The sequence below is a fragment of the Falco biarmicus genome, chromosome 2 (genome assembly GCF_023638135.1).
Source record: "Falco biarmicus isolate bFalBia1 chromosome 2, bFalBia1.pri, whole genome shotgun sequence".
Classification (NCBI taxonomy): domain Eukaryota; kingdom Metazoa; phylum Chordata; class Aves; order Falconiformes; family Falconidae; genus Falco; species Falco biarmicus.
The window spans coordinates 5,071,805-5,087,621 of NC_079289.1; the positions used below are offsets into that span (position 1 = coordinate 5,071,805).

The 15,817-nt window shown below is 45.3% G+C and overlaps 1 protein-coding gene across 6 annotated transcripts in view; it reads right to left on the reverse strand.

Annotated features, from left to right (window-relative positions):
• TENM4 (teneurin transmembrane protein 4) overlaps window positions 1–15,817 on the reverse strand; it is a 353,793-nt gene that overhangs the window by 19,168 nt on the left and 318,808 nt on the right. For all 6 annotated transcript variants that reach the window (XM_056329464.1, XM_056329465.1, XM_056329460.1 and 3 more), the window contains 4 exons: window positions 13,908–14,080; window positions 9,802–10,037; window positions 3,355–3,651; window positions 518–2,132 (listed from right to left, as the gene is read on the reverse strand). In XM_056329464.1, coding sequence (XP_056185439.1) covers window positions 518–2,132; window positions 3,355–3,651; window positions 9,802–10,037; window positions 13,908–14,080 — 2,321 coding nt within the window. The remainder of the gene's footprint in view (window positions 1–517; window positions 2,133–3,354; window positions 3,652–9,801; window positions 10,038–13,907; window positions 14,081–15,817) is intronic.

The window sequence follows — 15,817 nt, forward strand, 5'->3', positions numbered from 1 at the left end:
GCTTTTAATGACTCTTACTAGAAACTTAATTTTGTGGGGCAGATTAACTTTGAACTACATGGTTTGTGTAGTGTGCTCTGAAGTGTAGTGCTGACTGTAGTAAAAGGTTGAAGTTGCTGTTGCCATTCTGTTAAAACAAATCTGCATGTAATTTGCTTAGTTGCAAATAAATCTCTAGGCAAAACTGGGTAAACAGAGCTGCCCCTCTACAAAGAGAAAGGTTATCAGGACATTAATTCGTAGCTAAACTTGGGATATCTGAGGGTACGAAACACTGGAAGCAAAATAAAGGGAACAAACACCAAGGAAGAGAAAAAGAAACAAGTCTGGGAATTACAATCTTATCTATGCTAATGAATTAAACATGCCCTGGACATAGGGGCCAACTGGCAAAGGAAAGCTTGTGTCCATTATATTAAACTCTGGAAAACCTCATGGTAACCAGGATATTGAGAGAGAAGAAAGCTACTCACTGATGGCAAACTTGTGAATATGTTAATTAATTTAAATGTCTTACCTGTCATGTAACATTTGATATCCTGAGAGTTGCTAATGGGATTGTTGTTCTTGAACATATACAGGTTGAAAGGCATTATGTTATTGCTACTCAGATGCTTCCACATATCGTGGTCTGGACTTGTCCACCGACCCACTAGCACATCATAGTCTCTCCGTCCCATGTGGATAAGCTTTGTGAGGGGGTCATACAGTCCTCCGTGGTAGCCGATGATGATCTGGAAGTTGGGATTAGTGTCCATGTAGATCTCTCCATATGCTGTGTACAGTATCTGCTTAATCATTAAGCCTGTCCCACTGAAGACAGCCAAAGGAGTGCCAATGTTATCGCAGGCTATGTAGAATTCATCACCGCTGCTGAGCTCCATTGCAAAGAGGTGACCTTGGAGGTCATAGTAGAGGGAGGTGATCTCGGAGCTTGAGTGGTTGTATAAATGGGTGACCTTGGTTGGGTTGGTCAGATCTGCATAGAAAAACTGCAGGTGATGGCCATGACTGGTTTTGCTAGAGACTCTCCTGCCTAGGCCATCATAGCGGTATTTCACACTCCACCCACTAGCTTTGTTGTACGCTTTGATGAGCAGGCCAGCTGAATTGTACTCAAAAATATCATTGCCCCTTTGCTTCAGGAAGCCATCTTCATCCATTTTGTACTGCACATCCCCCAGTCTAGTAATCCTGTCCCTGAGGTCATATCTGAGCGGTGTAAGGCGGGCACTATTCCCCGGACTCAACAAATGGAGGTTTCCGTTCAGGTCATAGCTGTAGCGCCAGAGTGGTTTGTCATTGATAGACACCGTCTGCAACTGGCCATCAGCATCATATTCATATGAGTACCTAGTTGTGTTTGCGTAAGGGCCAACCTTTAGCTCTTTCTTAACCACTCTCCCCATGTTGTCATACTGCACAGTCATCCAGTACATGAGAGATCGGAATATCTCATACTGGACCTCCTTCATCCTGCCATAGGCATCAAAATGTTTGGTGTGAGTCATGACAGCAGTGGTGATAATCTGGTTGATATCGTAGTAAATAACTCCGAATTTACCAAATTGCTCAGTTTTGCCTGACACATCATCATACCTGTAGAGATCAATGGGTAAAGGTGTCTCATTGATGACAGCTTGCATGCTGGTCACCCGAAAGCTGTTGTCGTAATTATAGTCAAAGCGTGCATTCACCATGCCTTCCTCAGTGAAGCGGAAAATCTGTCGATCAATGAGGGGTCCTATCTGTCTGTATCTGATTGTACATGTGAACCCTTCGTTCTGCAAGTTTATGGTCTTCAGCATGCCAGCAGTTTCGTCATAAGTGAAACTGATCTTTGTGGTGTCGTAGAGCATCTCGGCTAACTTGGACAGCTTCCCATACTTGTAGATGACACGTCTCCCTGTGCCCAAGTACAAAGTGTGGAGGAGCTGCTCATCCTCTGTGAAATCCTGAATTACTGAGGCATTGCCTTCTGGTGGCCGGTAGATGTTCCTGTAGTAACCAATGGAACGAATGGTTTCTAAAGTCTGACGAGCAACGTTGGGCATGGTCACCGATGACAAACGGTCATTCTTATCAAACTCAAAGATATACTGTCTCTGGCTGTGAAGGAGCAGCACCATGGACTGGATGGGAAGGACAAAAGTATAGATTATATTCCTGGTTTTCAGGCAAAATTATACTCAACTCTCACAAAATCTGCAAGACTCTCCAGTCCACAGAGCAGGGCAAGTGAGATAAATCTCTGCACCCATAGGATTAAATGGGGAGAGGTATGCAGCTGCACAGCACATCGAGCATCCCCAGGTAGGAGTGGGTCAGAGGAGGAAGCAGTTAATGCAGTGAGGAAGGTCTAAATTCAGAATGCTCAGCTCAGAATCAATACCCTGTATTTAGCTGTCTCTAACCAAATTCCCTGTGCCAATAGATTTTACAGACTAAACAAATACAATTGGTAGAGCTACTTAAACAATGCTTGAAGAAGTATCCCCCAACACCTTCCAATGCCCAATTAATTAATTATGTCTCTGTATCTTCTATTACTCTCCTAGTCCAAACTTCTGCCTGCAGGCTTACTCGTTCTGGGATTTTTTTTTTTTTTTTTTTTTTTTGCATGTAACAAACAGTCCATACGTATAATACAAGGAGCAAGTCAATACTTTTTGCTTTTTAAAAGCTATGTTACTGTAGCTTCCTTAAACTGTTGTAGGGATAGGCTCTATACAAAAATCAGGAATAAAAATTTCCAGCCCCAGGTATGCAGCCTATGGATCTATAGGACAGGGCAGTGTAATGATGAATGGTCATACCCAGAAGAATTTAAATCCCGTGCCAATCTACAGAGTGCAGACTACAGAAAACACTGCAAAGTGTACTGCAACAATCTGGCTGGATTCATGCCTCGTACTTCTTAATTACAGGTATTTCCTACAAAGCAGGAATAGGCCACTCATGGAAGGCAGGATGTCAGACCGTACAGGTTATTTTCACATGGAAAATCCTACTGGAAATTCTTACTGTTCACTCCTCTGACTTTACTGGAAGATATTTTATACTGCATCTACCTCAACAAAGGAATGCTGTGCTTAAAAAATCAAATGTCAAAGCTTCACAGCATTAAGATGCTCTCAGTGTGACTGGGAAGAAACTTCTCAGGCTCCTTTCAATTGCTGTTTGGTGGTCTCGCATCAGAGTTACTATGTGCACCTTAGTGTAGGCAGAAAAGGAGTATTGGACCATAAGGACCATAAATCAGCTGATGTGAAGGAGTGCAGCTGTGCTGAGCTCAAAGGAGTAAAGCCCACTTGCACCAAATGCACCACCTCTGAGCAACAGGAGGATTCTTACCTTCTCCAAGTAAGTGTAGCTCCATGATTTGCCATCAGCAAAGATCCTGGATGTAATTCTGCCAGACTGATCATACTCCAGCCTTTCTGACATTGTGCCCCTCTGAATCCCTGCAATGTGTCCTCCCGGGGAATACGTGACATTGACCCCGTTCAGTCTGCTGCTGGGTGACCAGAGACTGGGTCTCCCTGCCTGGTCATAGAGGATGCGGAGTGTGAACTTGCGGTGGTCATCATAGATTTTCTCTGTCCTTGTCACACGATCAAAGTCAAGGGACAGCAGGTTTCTGTTGTGAACCTACAGGACAGAGATGGAGAATTAGGAAGCTAGAAACAGTTTAAGTTACAAAGACTAGCCTTGTTTCACCAAACACCTCTTTAGACCACACTGGAGAGTGTCCAGCTCTTTGTTGCCTCTGGACAAGAGGCAATTTTTAAAGGAAAGAGTTGTCCTAATGTTGCTTCTGTTGACTTCAGTGAAGAGAGAGGCAGAAAAACAGGGTACTTTTGAAACATCACCATGGGGAAGGAATCTTGCCCATATCCCAAACCCAGGCTTAAGACTGCTACAGCAGATGTTATTATAGATCTACAGAAGATAAAATGACAACTTGTTGCAAGGAATATTTGCAAAGTACTCTGCTTATTAAACCTAGGATATATAGTCTTTGGCTTTCATGCACATCAAAAAACAATACTTATAGAAAAAAGATGGATGTCATGTCAACATAGTGGAAAACAGAGTTTTTCCTCTGAGTTTATGGAATATACCGCAGGCACCGGAGGTTATGCATTTTGCCTGAGATGAAATATGGAGGCCTTGACCACTGTAGATGTTAGACAGAGCAGGAACTTTTCTGTGAGAGCTAGAGTTTTGCCTTCATTGTCCTGGGGTTATTTGGTGTTGCATAATTATACTCCTGTTACCTCTGCTGCCTCTGCATTTCCAAAGATCAAAGGTATCAACTTCAAAGGTAGGAGCAGGAATACATTGCGATTCAGGGATTGTGGCGCACAGCAATACAAAAAGGAGCTGATAACACAACTCATGTTTAGCTGCGTGTGCACGGAGAATTACAAAGCAACACCACCACAGTAGCAAAGTACTGAGCAAGGATGAAAAACCCACACTCCCAGAAAGAGCTTGCCAGTGAAGACAGCTCTTTCTCCATCCCACCACTTTTGAACCTCTTTCAGCTGGTAAGCCCTTCTTTTCTAGAAAGTTGCAGATTCTTCTTGGATGAATTTCAAACTCCAGGCAGCTGACTTGGTTTTCAGTTCCCTTTGCAGCCCTTCAGCTGCAGTCAATAAACCAGAGTTTGCTGTTTGCTGCAAGGTCTTCAGACCGAGTTAAAAACTCTGCCTTACCCTGCTCTGGGTAAAGTCAATGCTCCTGACCTCAGCACTGTTCTCAGACCTGGTCCAGCTTTGAGCTTGGCCATTACATTAGAGTATATGATTGAATTCCCACTATATTTTGAGGGATGTAGGAGTATCTGGGAGTTAAACAGTGAGAGAAGTGATGGGGTAGAACAACAGGAAAGGAATTCCTGAGCCGTGGAAGAACAGAAGTAGCAAAGGCAGGACCACTGCAGTGCTTTTGTGATGTGGGGGCAGATGTCTGTGCTGAAGCCTAGAGAATGGGGACACCACAAAGTTGGAATTCAAAAGAAGTCATCTCAAGAGCCAAGGAGAGAAGGAATGGGTGCCATGATGTAAGCATGAAGATGATGTAAGAGGAGGCAAGTGCAACAATGATTTTCAGCTCATGAATAACCAATGTTGTGGAAAGGTAGATAATGCTCTAATTAAGTACTTGTAAAAGAGAATATAAATGTGTAATGAGAGAAAGAAGAAATCAGCCAACAGCCCACTGTAACAGGCAAGCTGGAAAATAATTAAAAAGGTATCAAAACTCTAAGTACAGATGCACACATGTAACTAACAGAGCAATTTGATATCTCATAGGGGCTTGCTGCTATAAATAGAGAAACAGAAGCGGCAATTGCTTGCAAAAGAGAGAAAAAAAAAAAGGCAAAGCAGAAAGGAACAGCATCTCTGCCTTCCATCTATTCATACAGCAGCTTCAGCTCAGCAGCTGCAGCTTCCGCTCGTGCTTTCTGCCAAGAGAGCTGGAAAGAGCTCTTCCAGGGCTGGGAGTGTAATCCAGGCTGAAAGTGGCCTCCCTGATCCGTATGCCAGCAGCAGTGCCATTCACTGTGCTGGAAGAACCAAATAACAGGTCCCTGGATAGCTCTCAAGCCCAGTCAAAATCTCTGTATCTCATTACCGGTGCCCTAAGTCATTCCACCCTCCCCATGCTCTGGCAAGCAATTTCTGTGGGACTAGTTGGAAACAGTCTCCTTTCTTTTTATGATTTGTTTTCTCTGCTCCTTTGGAGTAATGTCTCTTCTCTCTGTGAAGCGCTGCAGTGCCAGTAGCCACCCCTCAATGCCATGGGCAAAGTGAACCCTACCCTGCCGGACAGCCTCTGAACAGAGCCTAAATCTTTTTCATCCTTGTTCAAGGGCATGCCTTGAACAGAAGTGAATTTTCTGCAGAACTGACAGGGCTGCAGGCTTCAGTCCAATAACCATGTTTTATGGTGAGCAGCTAAATAAGGTGTCATCCTACATCCCAGAGTCCTTATCCTGGAACGGGGTTGGAAAAGCTCCTACAAAAAGCTTTGGCCCCTCAGAGTGTCTGACAAGGCTTGTGATCAGCACAGGATCGAGACAGGATAAATTTAAAACCACCATTCACAGTGGCTTTGGTATCCCCTCTATAATGTGTGAGAAATTTAAATTTAAACCCGAATTGATGTTCTACATTACTTTATTCAATTCCTTAGCTTGCTCTGAAAAAGCAAGAGCATAAGCACGCCACCATTTCTGATTTTTCCAATGCTTCCCATGGAGATCCTTTAGCTCACATTATAATTAAACAAGCACAAAAAGGGAAGATTTTTCATGAAAACACTCTGGCAACCTTCAGCAGAGGAGAGCAAACAATACTCTGCAACGAGAACTCCAGGAGCCAACAACATCCATGTGATAAATGGCTGCCTACAAAGCAATTTCCCCAGCGAATTGCTAAAACTGTTGGGGTGGCCATATCCAGACCTAAACACCTTGCAGAAAATGTGGAGATGATGCTGGACTGTCACTAGTCAACACAACTGAAATGCTTAGTAGCATATCCCAAGAGACCTCTCCAGTCACATTGGTTCTGGGGAGTGTTTGTGACACTAGGCCTCGATGCCACTATTAACCTGCTGCCAAGGTCTTGGGAAAAACAAAATGTCTTACAACAGGAGTTTCCATGGTTAAATAAATAAAAGAGCTGAGCCAGCAGCTCTGTCTCTTTTGTCTGTCCTCTTTGCTCCACTGTCAGAGATTACTTTACCTCCTTTATTGAAAAACTCAAGTTTGTTAACAAAAAAAAAAAAAAAAAAGGAAAAATGAAGGAGCTCTGTTTCTTCAAGCAGAGTTTACCCAATGCTCTCACTGCAGATGAATTCTGCGTTGCTGTTGGCCACTGATGGGTTCAATTTGTAGCCACCTAGATTGTGGAGACATCTCACCGCTGGGTGGGTGGATCAGAGCATGACAACTTTCCATGGGTTATGTGGGACAGGAGAAGGGAAAGGGGCTGCTTTAACATATATGTGCTGCTTTAAAGATGCCTGGCCAAGTGCACAGCCAGGTCACCATTGATGGGACTGCAAAAAAGGCATAAGGGCTGGCCCTTTTCCCTCCATCCATGCAGAAGTCCCTGCCCTGTGCCTTATCCCTGCAATAAAGAACATGTGCATTGTATTATTTCCTAGGGAGGGTCAGGAGGCAGCTGTGAAACTGGCCTCATCATGCTGGGAGCTGGTTGAGCTCATGGCGACAGGTTGTCAGTCCACAGGAATATGCTGTAGCCATGGGAGGAAGGGCCACGATCACAGAATGTGGATCCATGCGATGGCAGGAGAAAGGATGCTGGTTTCAGAGGAACTCCCTCTTTTACAGTGGCCAGATCCTGTTCTCACCTCAAAGGCTTCATGGAATGATGTGCCAGCTTCTTTGGGCTCTTTCCCCATGGAGCACCATGTCTCTGCTGCTGTCTCATGCAAGCAGCGGAGTGAGGGGAGTGGGAAAGTAGTGTTTTATTCACATATGGCAGAAAATGATAATATTTCCCAAAGTGAACAAAACCATGTTGAACTTAACTTCCCTAAGCTTCTCCCTTACCAGGGAAAGCAGAAATTACTGGTATGAGGGAAGAGGAGAACACGACACACAGAATATGCAAAAATCTGTGCAGTCCCCAGGGAGGCAATTAGCACCTTGCAGGTTTACGTCTTAGGGGTGCAGATGCTGCCATGCAGGTACAGACAGGCAGCTTAAAATATCTTGTACATCCTCAGCTACTTTGAACCCTTGAACAGAGCCATAACTGAGTCCTTCAACCATGTAAGATGCTCTCCTGCTTCACTAGAAGGGCCCTGATAGGCTCCAAATGTGAATAAATGCTGGCAGATTTATAGGGACACAAGTAACCAGCCTGAAAACTCATTTTGCAAGTGTTTTTCCAACTGCGGTACAATATAAAACAAAGACACATTCTGCATTTGAATCTACTGTGAAAATTTTGGAAGATAAAACTGACACGGGCAGCTGAGCTGTGGCTAAATGAGTAGATACTGCTTTGAACACCAAATAGCTGTGTCACAGCTGCAGATTTCAGAAGGCTCTCTCCTTTCAGAAAAAAGACCTGCCTGATAATTTCGTTGGTTATTAAACTAAACTAAAATAAATTAAAAACCCCAAGACAAACCAAACAAGAAGGGTGACGTGGACTCATCTGCAGATATACAGCAGTTCCCAGTGAAGGAGCAGCTTCAGCTTTCACTACTGTTTGCCGTTTTTCTCCTGGTAACAAAATATGAGGCTATCGACGCAAGGGGAAAAGAACAGAGCCTGGGTTGGGAAGGGTGAAGAGCAAATCTTGACAAGTGTGAGCGAGAAGAGATGAGAGAAATCACACCAAGGTGGCAGGGGTCACACAGAAGGTAATAGGGAGAGGTGAAGAGCAAGGAGTGGGAAACACATTTTCTGAAACTCGAGCATTAATATTGACTGCAAAGCTCAAGTGTGAATAAATAGCTGCAGTTCTTTTGCTGTGGTGGCATCACACAGCACTAAGCATGTTTCTCAGAGGGTCTGAATTTGGCAGGTGCTGAGCAGCTTCCCAGGAACCGCTCATCAGCCCATGACTCCAAGACTAGCAAGGTATAAGGTGATTGCGTAGGACTTGCTATCACAGGTTACCAGCCTTGCCAGCAGTTAGCAGAGGAATTACAGGCTTATTGGGCAAGATCTTGAAACAGCCCTGACAAGTCTGTGGTACATTGCGCAGAGCAATGTTTTCAAAACACATCAGTCTCAAGCACAGAAAGGACCGTGCGCTCCTGGAGGAGAGAGTGCTATCAGGCCGGAGCTGTTTATAACATTTCACTTCCGGGAACGATGGCAATTGCGATGAAATGCCCTGCGAGCCCAGCTCTCCAACAGGTTCAACAGATTAGGAAGTATCAGGAATCTAGAGATTTTTCTGAGGCTGCCCAGTGAATAATAATAATAGAATCACAGACTGGTTTGGGTGGGAAGGGACTTTAAAATCACCTAGTTTCACGCCCCCTGCCCTGGGCAGGGCCCCCTCCCCCCAGCCCAGGCTGCTCCCAGCCCCGTCCAGCCTGGCCTTGAGCCCTGCCAGAGATGGGGCACCCACAGCTGCTCTGGGCAGCCTGGGCCAGCACCTCGCCACCCTCACGGGGAAGAATTTAATCTTAATAGCTAATCTAAATCTAAATAAAACTGTTACCCCTTGTCCTATCAGTACACTTCCTGATAAAGAGTCCCTCCCCATCTTTCCCATAGTCCCCCTTTAAGTACTGGAAGGCTGCCATAAGGTCTCTCTAGAGCTGCCTTCTCTCTAGGCTAAACAACCCCAACTCTCTCAGCCTGTTCCCAGTCCTCATATGATTAGAAATGTTTCGGTGCTCAGGTTTATCACTGCCAGCAGCGCAGGCAGAAAATACCTATACTAATTGGTGCAGAAATTTATAGTTATGACTGTCCCTTGCTTGCTTAAACAGCCTGACATGATGGTTAAACCTGAGGTGTCCGATGGGAGGTCATGCATTCCCAGTGATGCAGAGGACTTGCAGGCAAATCAGCAATATACCTGTGACAGCTAAGAGAATGTCAGCACATAAGGAGGCACGAGGATATATTCAAGTCATAAAGGTTGTGTCGCTGAGGATGAACGGCTAGGTCTCCGTCCTGCAGACTCATCCCTACTGCAGACAGTACAGATCAGCCCTGTCCCTTTCCGTCACGAGGCTGGGGACTGATGAGATAGGAAGTAGAGTCCAAAACTGCTCACGCTTCTCACTTACCCTCAGCCGACGGCCAAAGACGGTGACCTGCCCTCTCGCTTGCTCTTTCCTCTGCCTCCACTCCACGAGATTGAGGCCATTGTCGATGGGCAGGGTGACATTCCTCTTCCCCACCGTGGGGTTGACGGTGCCAGCCAGCAGATGCGGCTCAGTTTGCAGGGCCACCTCCATGCCGTTAGCAAGCATCAGTCTGAGAGAGCCATCAGCGCCAATGTAGTAGCTGTTTCGGACTTGATCTGAAGACAGAAAAAGAGATCTTTTCAAATCCAGTGATACAGTTCCAGCTTTTCATGTGCTCCCTCACCCAGGCTTCATCAACATTTCTGATGGTTGCAACCAAACGCTCTTTGTCATTGACCTGTCCCACTCAGTGAGCAAAACATTAGTTTCATCTGTGAAAGTAAAGATGGACAATCTCTTTTTCATTCTGATGAGGTTCTGCACCTCAAATTTTTACAGAAAAGTCTTACACAGGTTAAAAAAGGCACCAGTGGAAAAGCTGTATAATACCCTAGCAAAGGATGCAGGTTCAAACCTCTTTCTCTAGGCTGAAACACTGGGTGGCGAGATATTTGTTTTAAATCACAGTCCAGCTGAAAACTTTCCACGCTTTTATATCCTAAAAGATCCCAGTTTCGCTACAATAAATGAAAAAGTGGGGCCACCTACTTTCGTCAGCTTATTCACCATCTCACAAGTGACAGGAAATTGCACAGCGAGTTAATGGTAACCAGTTCCCCAAATAACAGCCAAACCTTTTCACTTGGGAAAGCTTTCAGGAGGCAACCAAAGTCCTCATGTTTGGAGAGAAAGCAGAGGCACTAAGCTCCCACACATCTCCACACATCTGGCCTCCACTAGCACTTGAAAAATCAGCAGATTCTGAGGCCAGGATTTGAGAGTTCAGGAGTGGTAGAGAAGAATAATACCTCTTCCACATCCTTCAGGAATCAGGCAGGCTGAAAGCCCGTCCTTTGAATCTCCATCTGGTGTTTCTGTGGACTGGAGCTCACAAAGCGTAAGAAAGCATGAGACTTTCTCAGTGCAGAATGGCTTTAAAAACACATTATACAAAGACTGCCTTATCTGAAGCTCCTCAAAAGCTGGAAAATATTACCATTTCTGTCTCCCAGGCTGCCATAAATACCTAATTGTGAATAAAAACACCCATTAAAAATTCATGTCAATTGTTCTTCCGTTCTGAGGCAAGTTGGGTTTTGTTCACTAGTTGCTCTGCCATAGCTCAGCAGGAAACAAGATCACAGTGAAATTATCATCTCTCGTCTAGATGAAATAGATCAGTAAAGAGCACAGTCTGGTATAATTAGGAAAGGAAACCTGACACCAGTTGGTCTTTTTTATTGTGAGTCTGATCCTGCTCCTGTTGTATCCAGCTGGCAACTTGCCACACTGATCTCAGCAGGATCACAACTCAACGTACTGTACACAGTAGTGATGGTGTGAAACTGCTGTGGCAACTGGATTTTGCCACTATAAACATGCAGCAGTGATCCACAGTGTAAATCTGAATGTTTTAGCTGTACCACTGAGTACTTAAGTTGATGGCCTTTTGACATAGACTCCAGCAGCATCAAACCCACTCCATGCTTGATTCTGCAAATGTAGTGATGGGGGAGAGACAGCTGGCTGTCATACTTTTGTTCTTAGTTGCTTGCGAGAAAGTGGTAGGAGATGTGCTTTAAATCAAACCAGTGAAATATCTCTGCATGGCTAATATATTCCTCCCTCCTTCATCTTTCATTGGGAAGCAGCAGAAAGCTTGAAGGTCTCCGTGAAACGCAATGGACATGTGATGTTCCCTTTGTGTCAGATAAGCACCACAGAGGGGTTATGGTGGATTGTCACCAGCAGTGTGGTACAGTGTGGGGAATGTAAATCCTCCACTTTCAACATTTTCCCAAGAGAAGACTCTCCCCTGGCTTTGGAAGGCATTTCTCAAGGGCTACATAAAATCCAGGGGCCATTGGATGCTGTATTTTACGCTGCTTTGGCTCTAGGGCACTACTCCCCTGTTTTGGCCTTGAACAAATGCTCACTTTGTCATTAGTCCAGAGGACAAAATCCCACCGAGGTTCTGAGGTGCCTGTTAGCTCCAGAGGCTCCTAAATCCATCCTACAGGAATCTGTAACCTTCCAAAAATGCCTTCTCAGATCTCACTTGTTCACAGTGGGATCCAGGTTCCCTGAAAGGTTCACCAAGGATTTCTGAAAGCTGGCTAGATCTGTGAGTGCAGAAGGGAAATGCACAAGTACCTCCCACGCAAAGTGAATCTGCAACAACCATTTTCCCCGAAGAACAATGGAGTGGGCAAGACGCTCACAGAGCTTGACAACAGCTCCAGCTCCATCCGCTGGAGAAGCACTTGGAAGGCAAGTTACATTTCAATCGTGCTCAGTACATCCCTGGACAATTCCAGTGGCCCTTGTTTCAGTTTCTACAGTGCTGCCACGAGCAAACAGCTACCTCCCTTTGGGAATTCACAGTCCCTAACTCCTGTGGGAAAGCTACCCTCAGCAGGTCACAGGCCACCTCTGCTGCGACATTATGCAGACCTGCATTTTAAGATAAGTGAGTTTCTTAAGATCCAAACAGTTTAATAATTTTATACTTCTGAAGATGGTTAAGCTGTTTGTAATACTGCATGTCCTAACGGTAAGAGTGCCCCTGTGCTGGAGGGCAGTACAATGAGATAATTGACCGTGGCACCATTATGTAACTGTGCCTTCAGCTCTGGGTGTATAAATCACATCACAGACAATTATCTCACTAAAGGGCCCCCAACAGCAGGCTCTATTGCTTAATTAGGCTCTTGAGGTGAAGCCAACCTCATGTCTGTGCAGTTGCCAGATGTCTTGATGGGAGTGGATGGGATGGGGCGGGGTAGGTTGGATCTGCTTTGCAGGCTGAAGTCAAGAATAAGAAAGTCATTGTGTTCGCTACAGGAATAGCGAACATGGCTTGAAGGGCCTGGCACCCTCTCATCCGCCCCCTCCAGAGGCAGGAGAAGCAGTGTTCAGGCATAGCAGGCACATTCTTTCAGGAAAGCTTGCTGTTATTATAGGGAGGGGGAGAGAAATGTGTGTCCCAGGGATGCGGGAACAAATGTGACTCGGGAACACGTCAGTCTCACTTGGAGAACTTTGTTCCTTTCACAGGGAAATGATGTCTGACACCCCATTGCCATGAGGTACAGACTAAGAGTGAATGAGAGCTGGGGAGTGAACAAAGCAAAGAGTCTGAAAGTCCTTTCCCTTTCTCCAAGCCCCAGAGACCAAGAGTGATGGCTAACCCTGACCCCAAGGAGGCTTCACATGTCGAAACCTGGAGATCCAGGCTGGCATGGTTTGTGTACTACAACTTCTGCCCCTACCGGTATGTCAGCACAGTGCTCCCCTGTTATTTATTCCTCTTTTCTTTCCCACTTTTTCACCTTTTCCTCTGCCTCAACAATCTTCCACATCTCCACCTTACCACCACCTGCAGAATTGTGCTCATTTCTGACAGCCACAAACTGGTCCCACCGGTCCCACCCCGGCGGCCCACTTCTCCTTTCTCCTTTGTGCCTCTCCACACCAGCTCTTTAGCTCAAACACAGACCTTTTGGGGACCGGGATGGTCATTTTTCTGGATGCTTCCTTGTGAATGTTTGAACAGCCAGTGAACAAAGGATCAGAGGGATCTCCAGCAACCAGCTGGACGCCTGTTCCAGGAGGAGAGGAACTGTTAAATTGGAAGCCATTAAGAGAATGAAGCAAAGGGGGTCAGCTGGAAGTGCGGCTAGATTTATGCAACCCTTTTTGTTATAACAATAATGGTAATGAGGATGGAGGACTGCACTGCATGAGGACTGCACAGCAAGGGGACCAGCTGAGAATGAAGCAGAAAACAGCTGCAGAGCAACCACGGCGCTAGGGAATGTGGCTAAGTAGGTGTGAGCGTGCATCTGTACCAGCATGTGGGGAGCTCTGGGGCGCTGAGAAGGCAGGTGATTTTTGGTGCTGGGATTATCAAGGCGGTGCCTGTTTCCTGATGGATAATCCATTGTGTGCAGCTTGGTTGGGAAAGAGGAAGTGGCCCAACTCACCTTGGAGCAGGGTGTAGAAGGCTCCCGATGCTGACAAATTGGTTGTTATCGTAACATCATCCTTGCTGGAGGTTTCCACCTGGACATGCACAGAGCTGTCGGTGTCGCTGCGGAAGCTGCTCACTTGGCCAGTAGGGAAGGTCACGTTGGTCAGGCGGCCAAAGCTGTCATACCTGAAAGGGAGGAAGGAGTAAAGTCAACAGCATCAACAGAGAAGTGGGATACAGGAAGCATCCTATAAAGCAGATACCAAGTCTTGAGTTCTTCACCCAGATTTTCCCTAAAGAAAAACGCACTGTCACTCTGTCAGATTGTCTTGACTTTTTTGGCTTCATGAGAAGCAAATCACAGGTTTTAGCTGAAGAAAATCAAGCAAAGAACAGAAAATGACTAAATAAGTATTAGGCTGTATTTTAACAACATTTTTCCTATACTTATCACCTGCATTATGCTTCTTGTTTACAAAAGTAACTTTACTTCCCATCCACTGTGCTGTGACTTACCGAAAAGGACTGGCCTGTGCATCCTGTCTTGCAGAACTCGTTGTTTCTGAAGGCCACCAACTGTTTTGTCTGGTTGTGTCCTGAGCTCTTCAGCAACGTTTTTTTTTTTATTTTTATTTTTTCTATTTTATTTTAAAAGCTAATGTTAGGGTAGCAGCAAGAACCTGCCAGATTGGCTACATCAAGTAGAGCACAGTCCTTTGTGAGCACGGTGTAGAGCCCTGAGCACAGATGAGACCCTCGCGTCTACCTTTTACTGTTCCCAGGACCATCTGGAAGGGCTGATTTAAAAGTGCAAAAAAGTAGTCCAGTTATCACCCCTACTGTGTCCTTGGCTTTCCCAATGAGGGACTCAACATAAGCACCATCTGGGAAAGTTTCTTTGATGTGGACACCTGTGTACCGGGACCCAGATGAAATAAGCTACAAACACGCAGGTCCCACAGCAGTTAACAAGCCGGGTGGTTATTTTTCAGTAAAAAGGAGAAGCAGACCCGTGTGCCTAGAGACCTCCTGAGTTGACATAGGAAACGCTCTCATTTGTGGCACTGCAAAAAGAGTGCTCTTGGGTCACAAGACTGAGCTACGAGCAGACCACTGGTGAGGGACCTTTGCAGCGAGGCTACTGCGGACTGAAATGGAAAGCAGCAGGAAGGTCTACTGGCTTATGTCTGGAGAGCTGTTGGACCTTCTGATGAGATGGACCTTCAGGGAAGGGATATTTAAATAATTAGGGAGAAACAGCAGAAAAATTCCAGGAAAAGTAATCAGTGGTAAATGTCTGACTTTCAAGTCCTGCCCACATATCATTTAAGAATGATTTATATGATATATAAGAAGATCATATCAAGAAAATGTATCACTTGGGGATGCAAAGTGAATGATGGGTGAGCAGAGAGGACGGTAAGCCTTTGATGGAGCACAGTGTTCAGTGAAGGGTGCTATTCCTCAGAATAATAATTCAAATGATGCATTAAGGATAACAAGCTTAGAAAACATGATCTGAGAGGCACACTCCACACCTCCCGCCCCCCCCCCCCCCTCCCCAAAAAAAAAGAAAAAAAAAAGAAAAGTTGATTTAGAAGAGGGGAAACAAGGAATTGGGAAGATGCCACCCTGACAACTGTTGTTCTGAAAAGCGTAATTAATTTGTTCGTCACATCTACTGAGGATGTAACAAAAAGTAATCGGCTGGAATGTAAACAAGGAAGATTCAGGCCAGAAGCTGGAGAACGTTTTCCAGGCCCATGGCTGCTCCAAGAAGAGGAACAGATGGAGTGCTGGAAAACCCATTGCCCAACACTTTTAAGAATAGGTGAGAGAAATGTGTTAGAGAGGGTCTGGATACAGTTGATCAGGCCTCAGAGTGAGCAGATGTTTGAGGAACTCTTGATCTTCCTCTTCAGG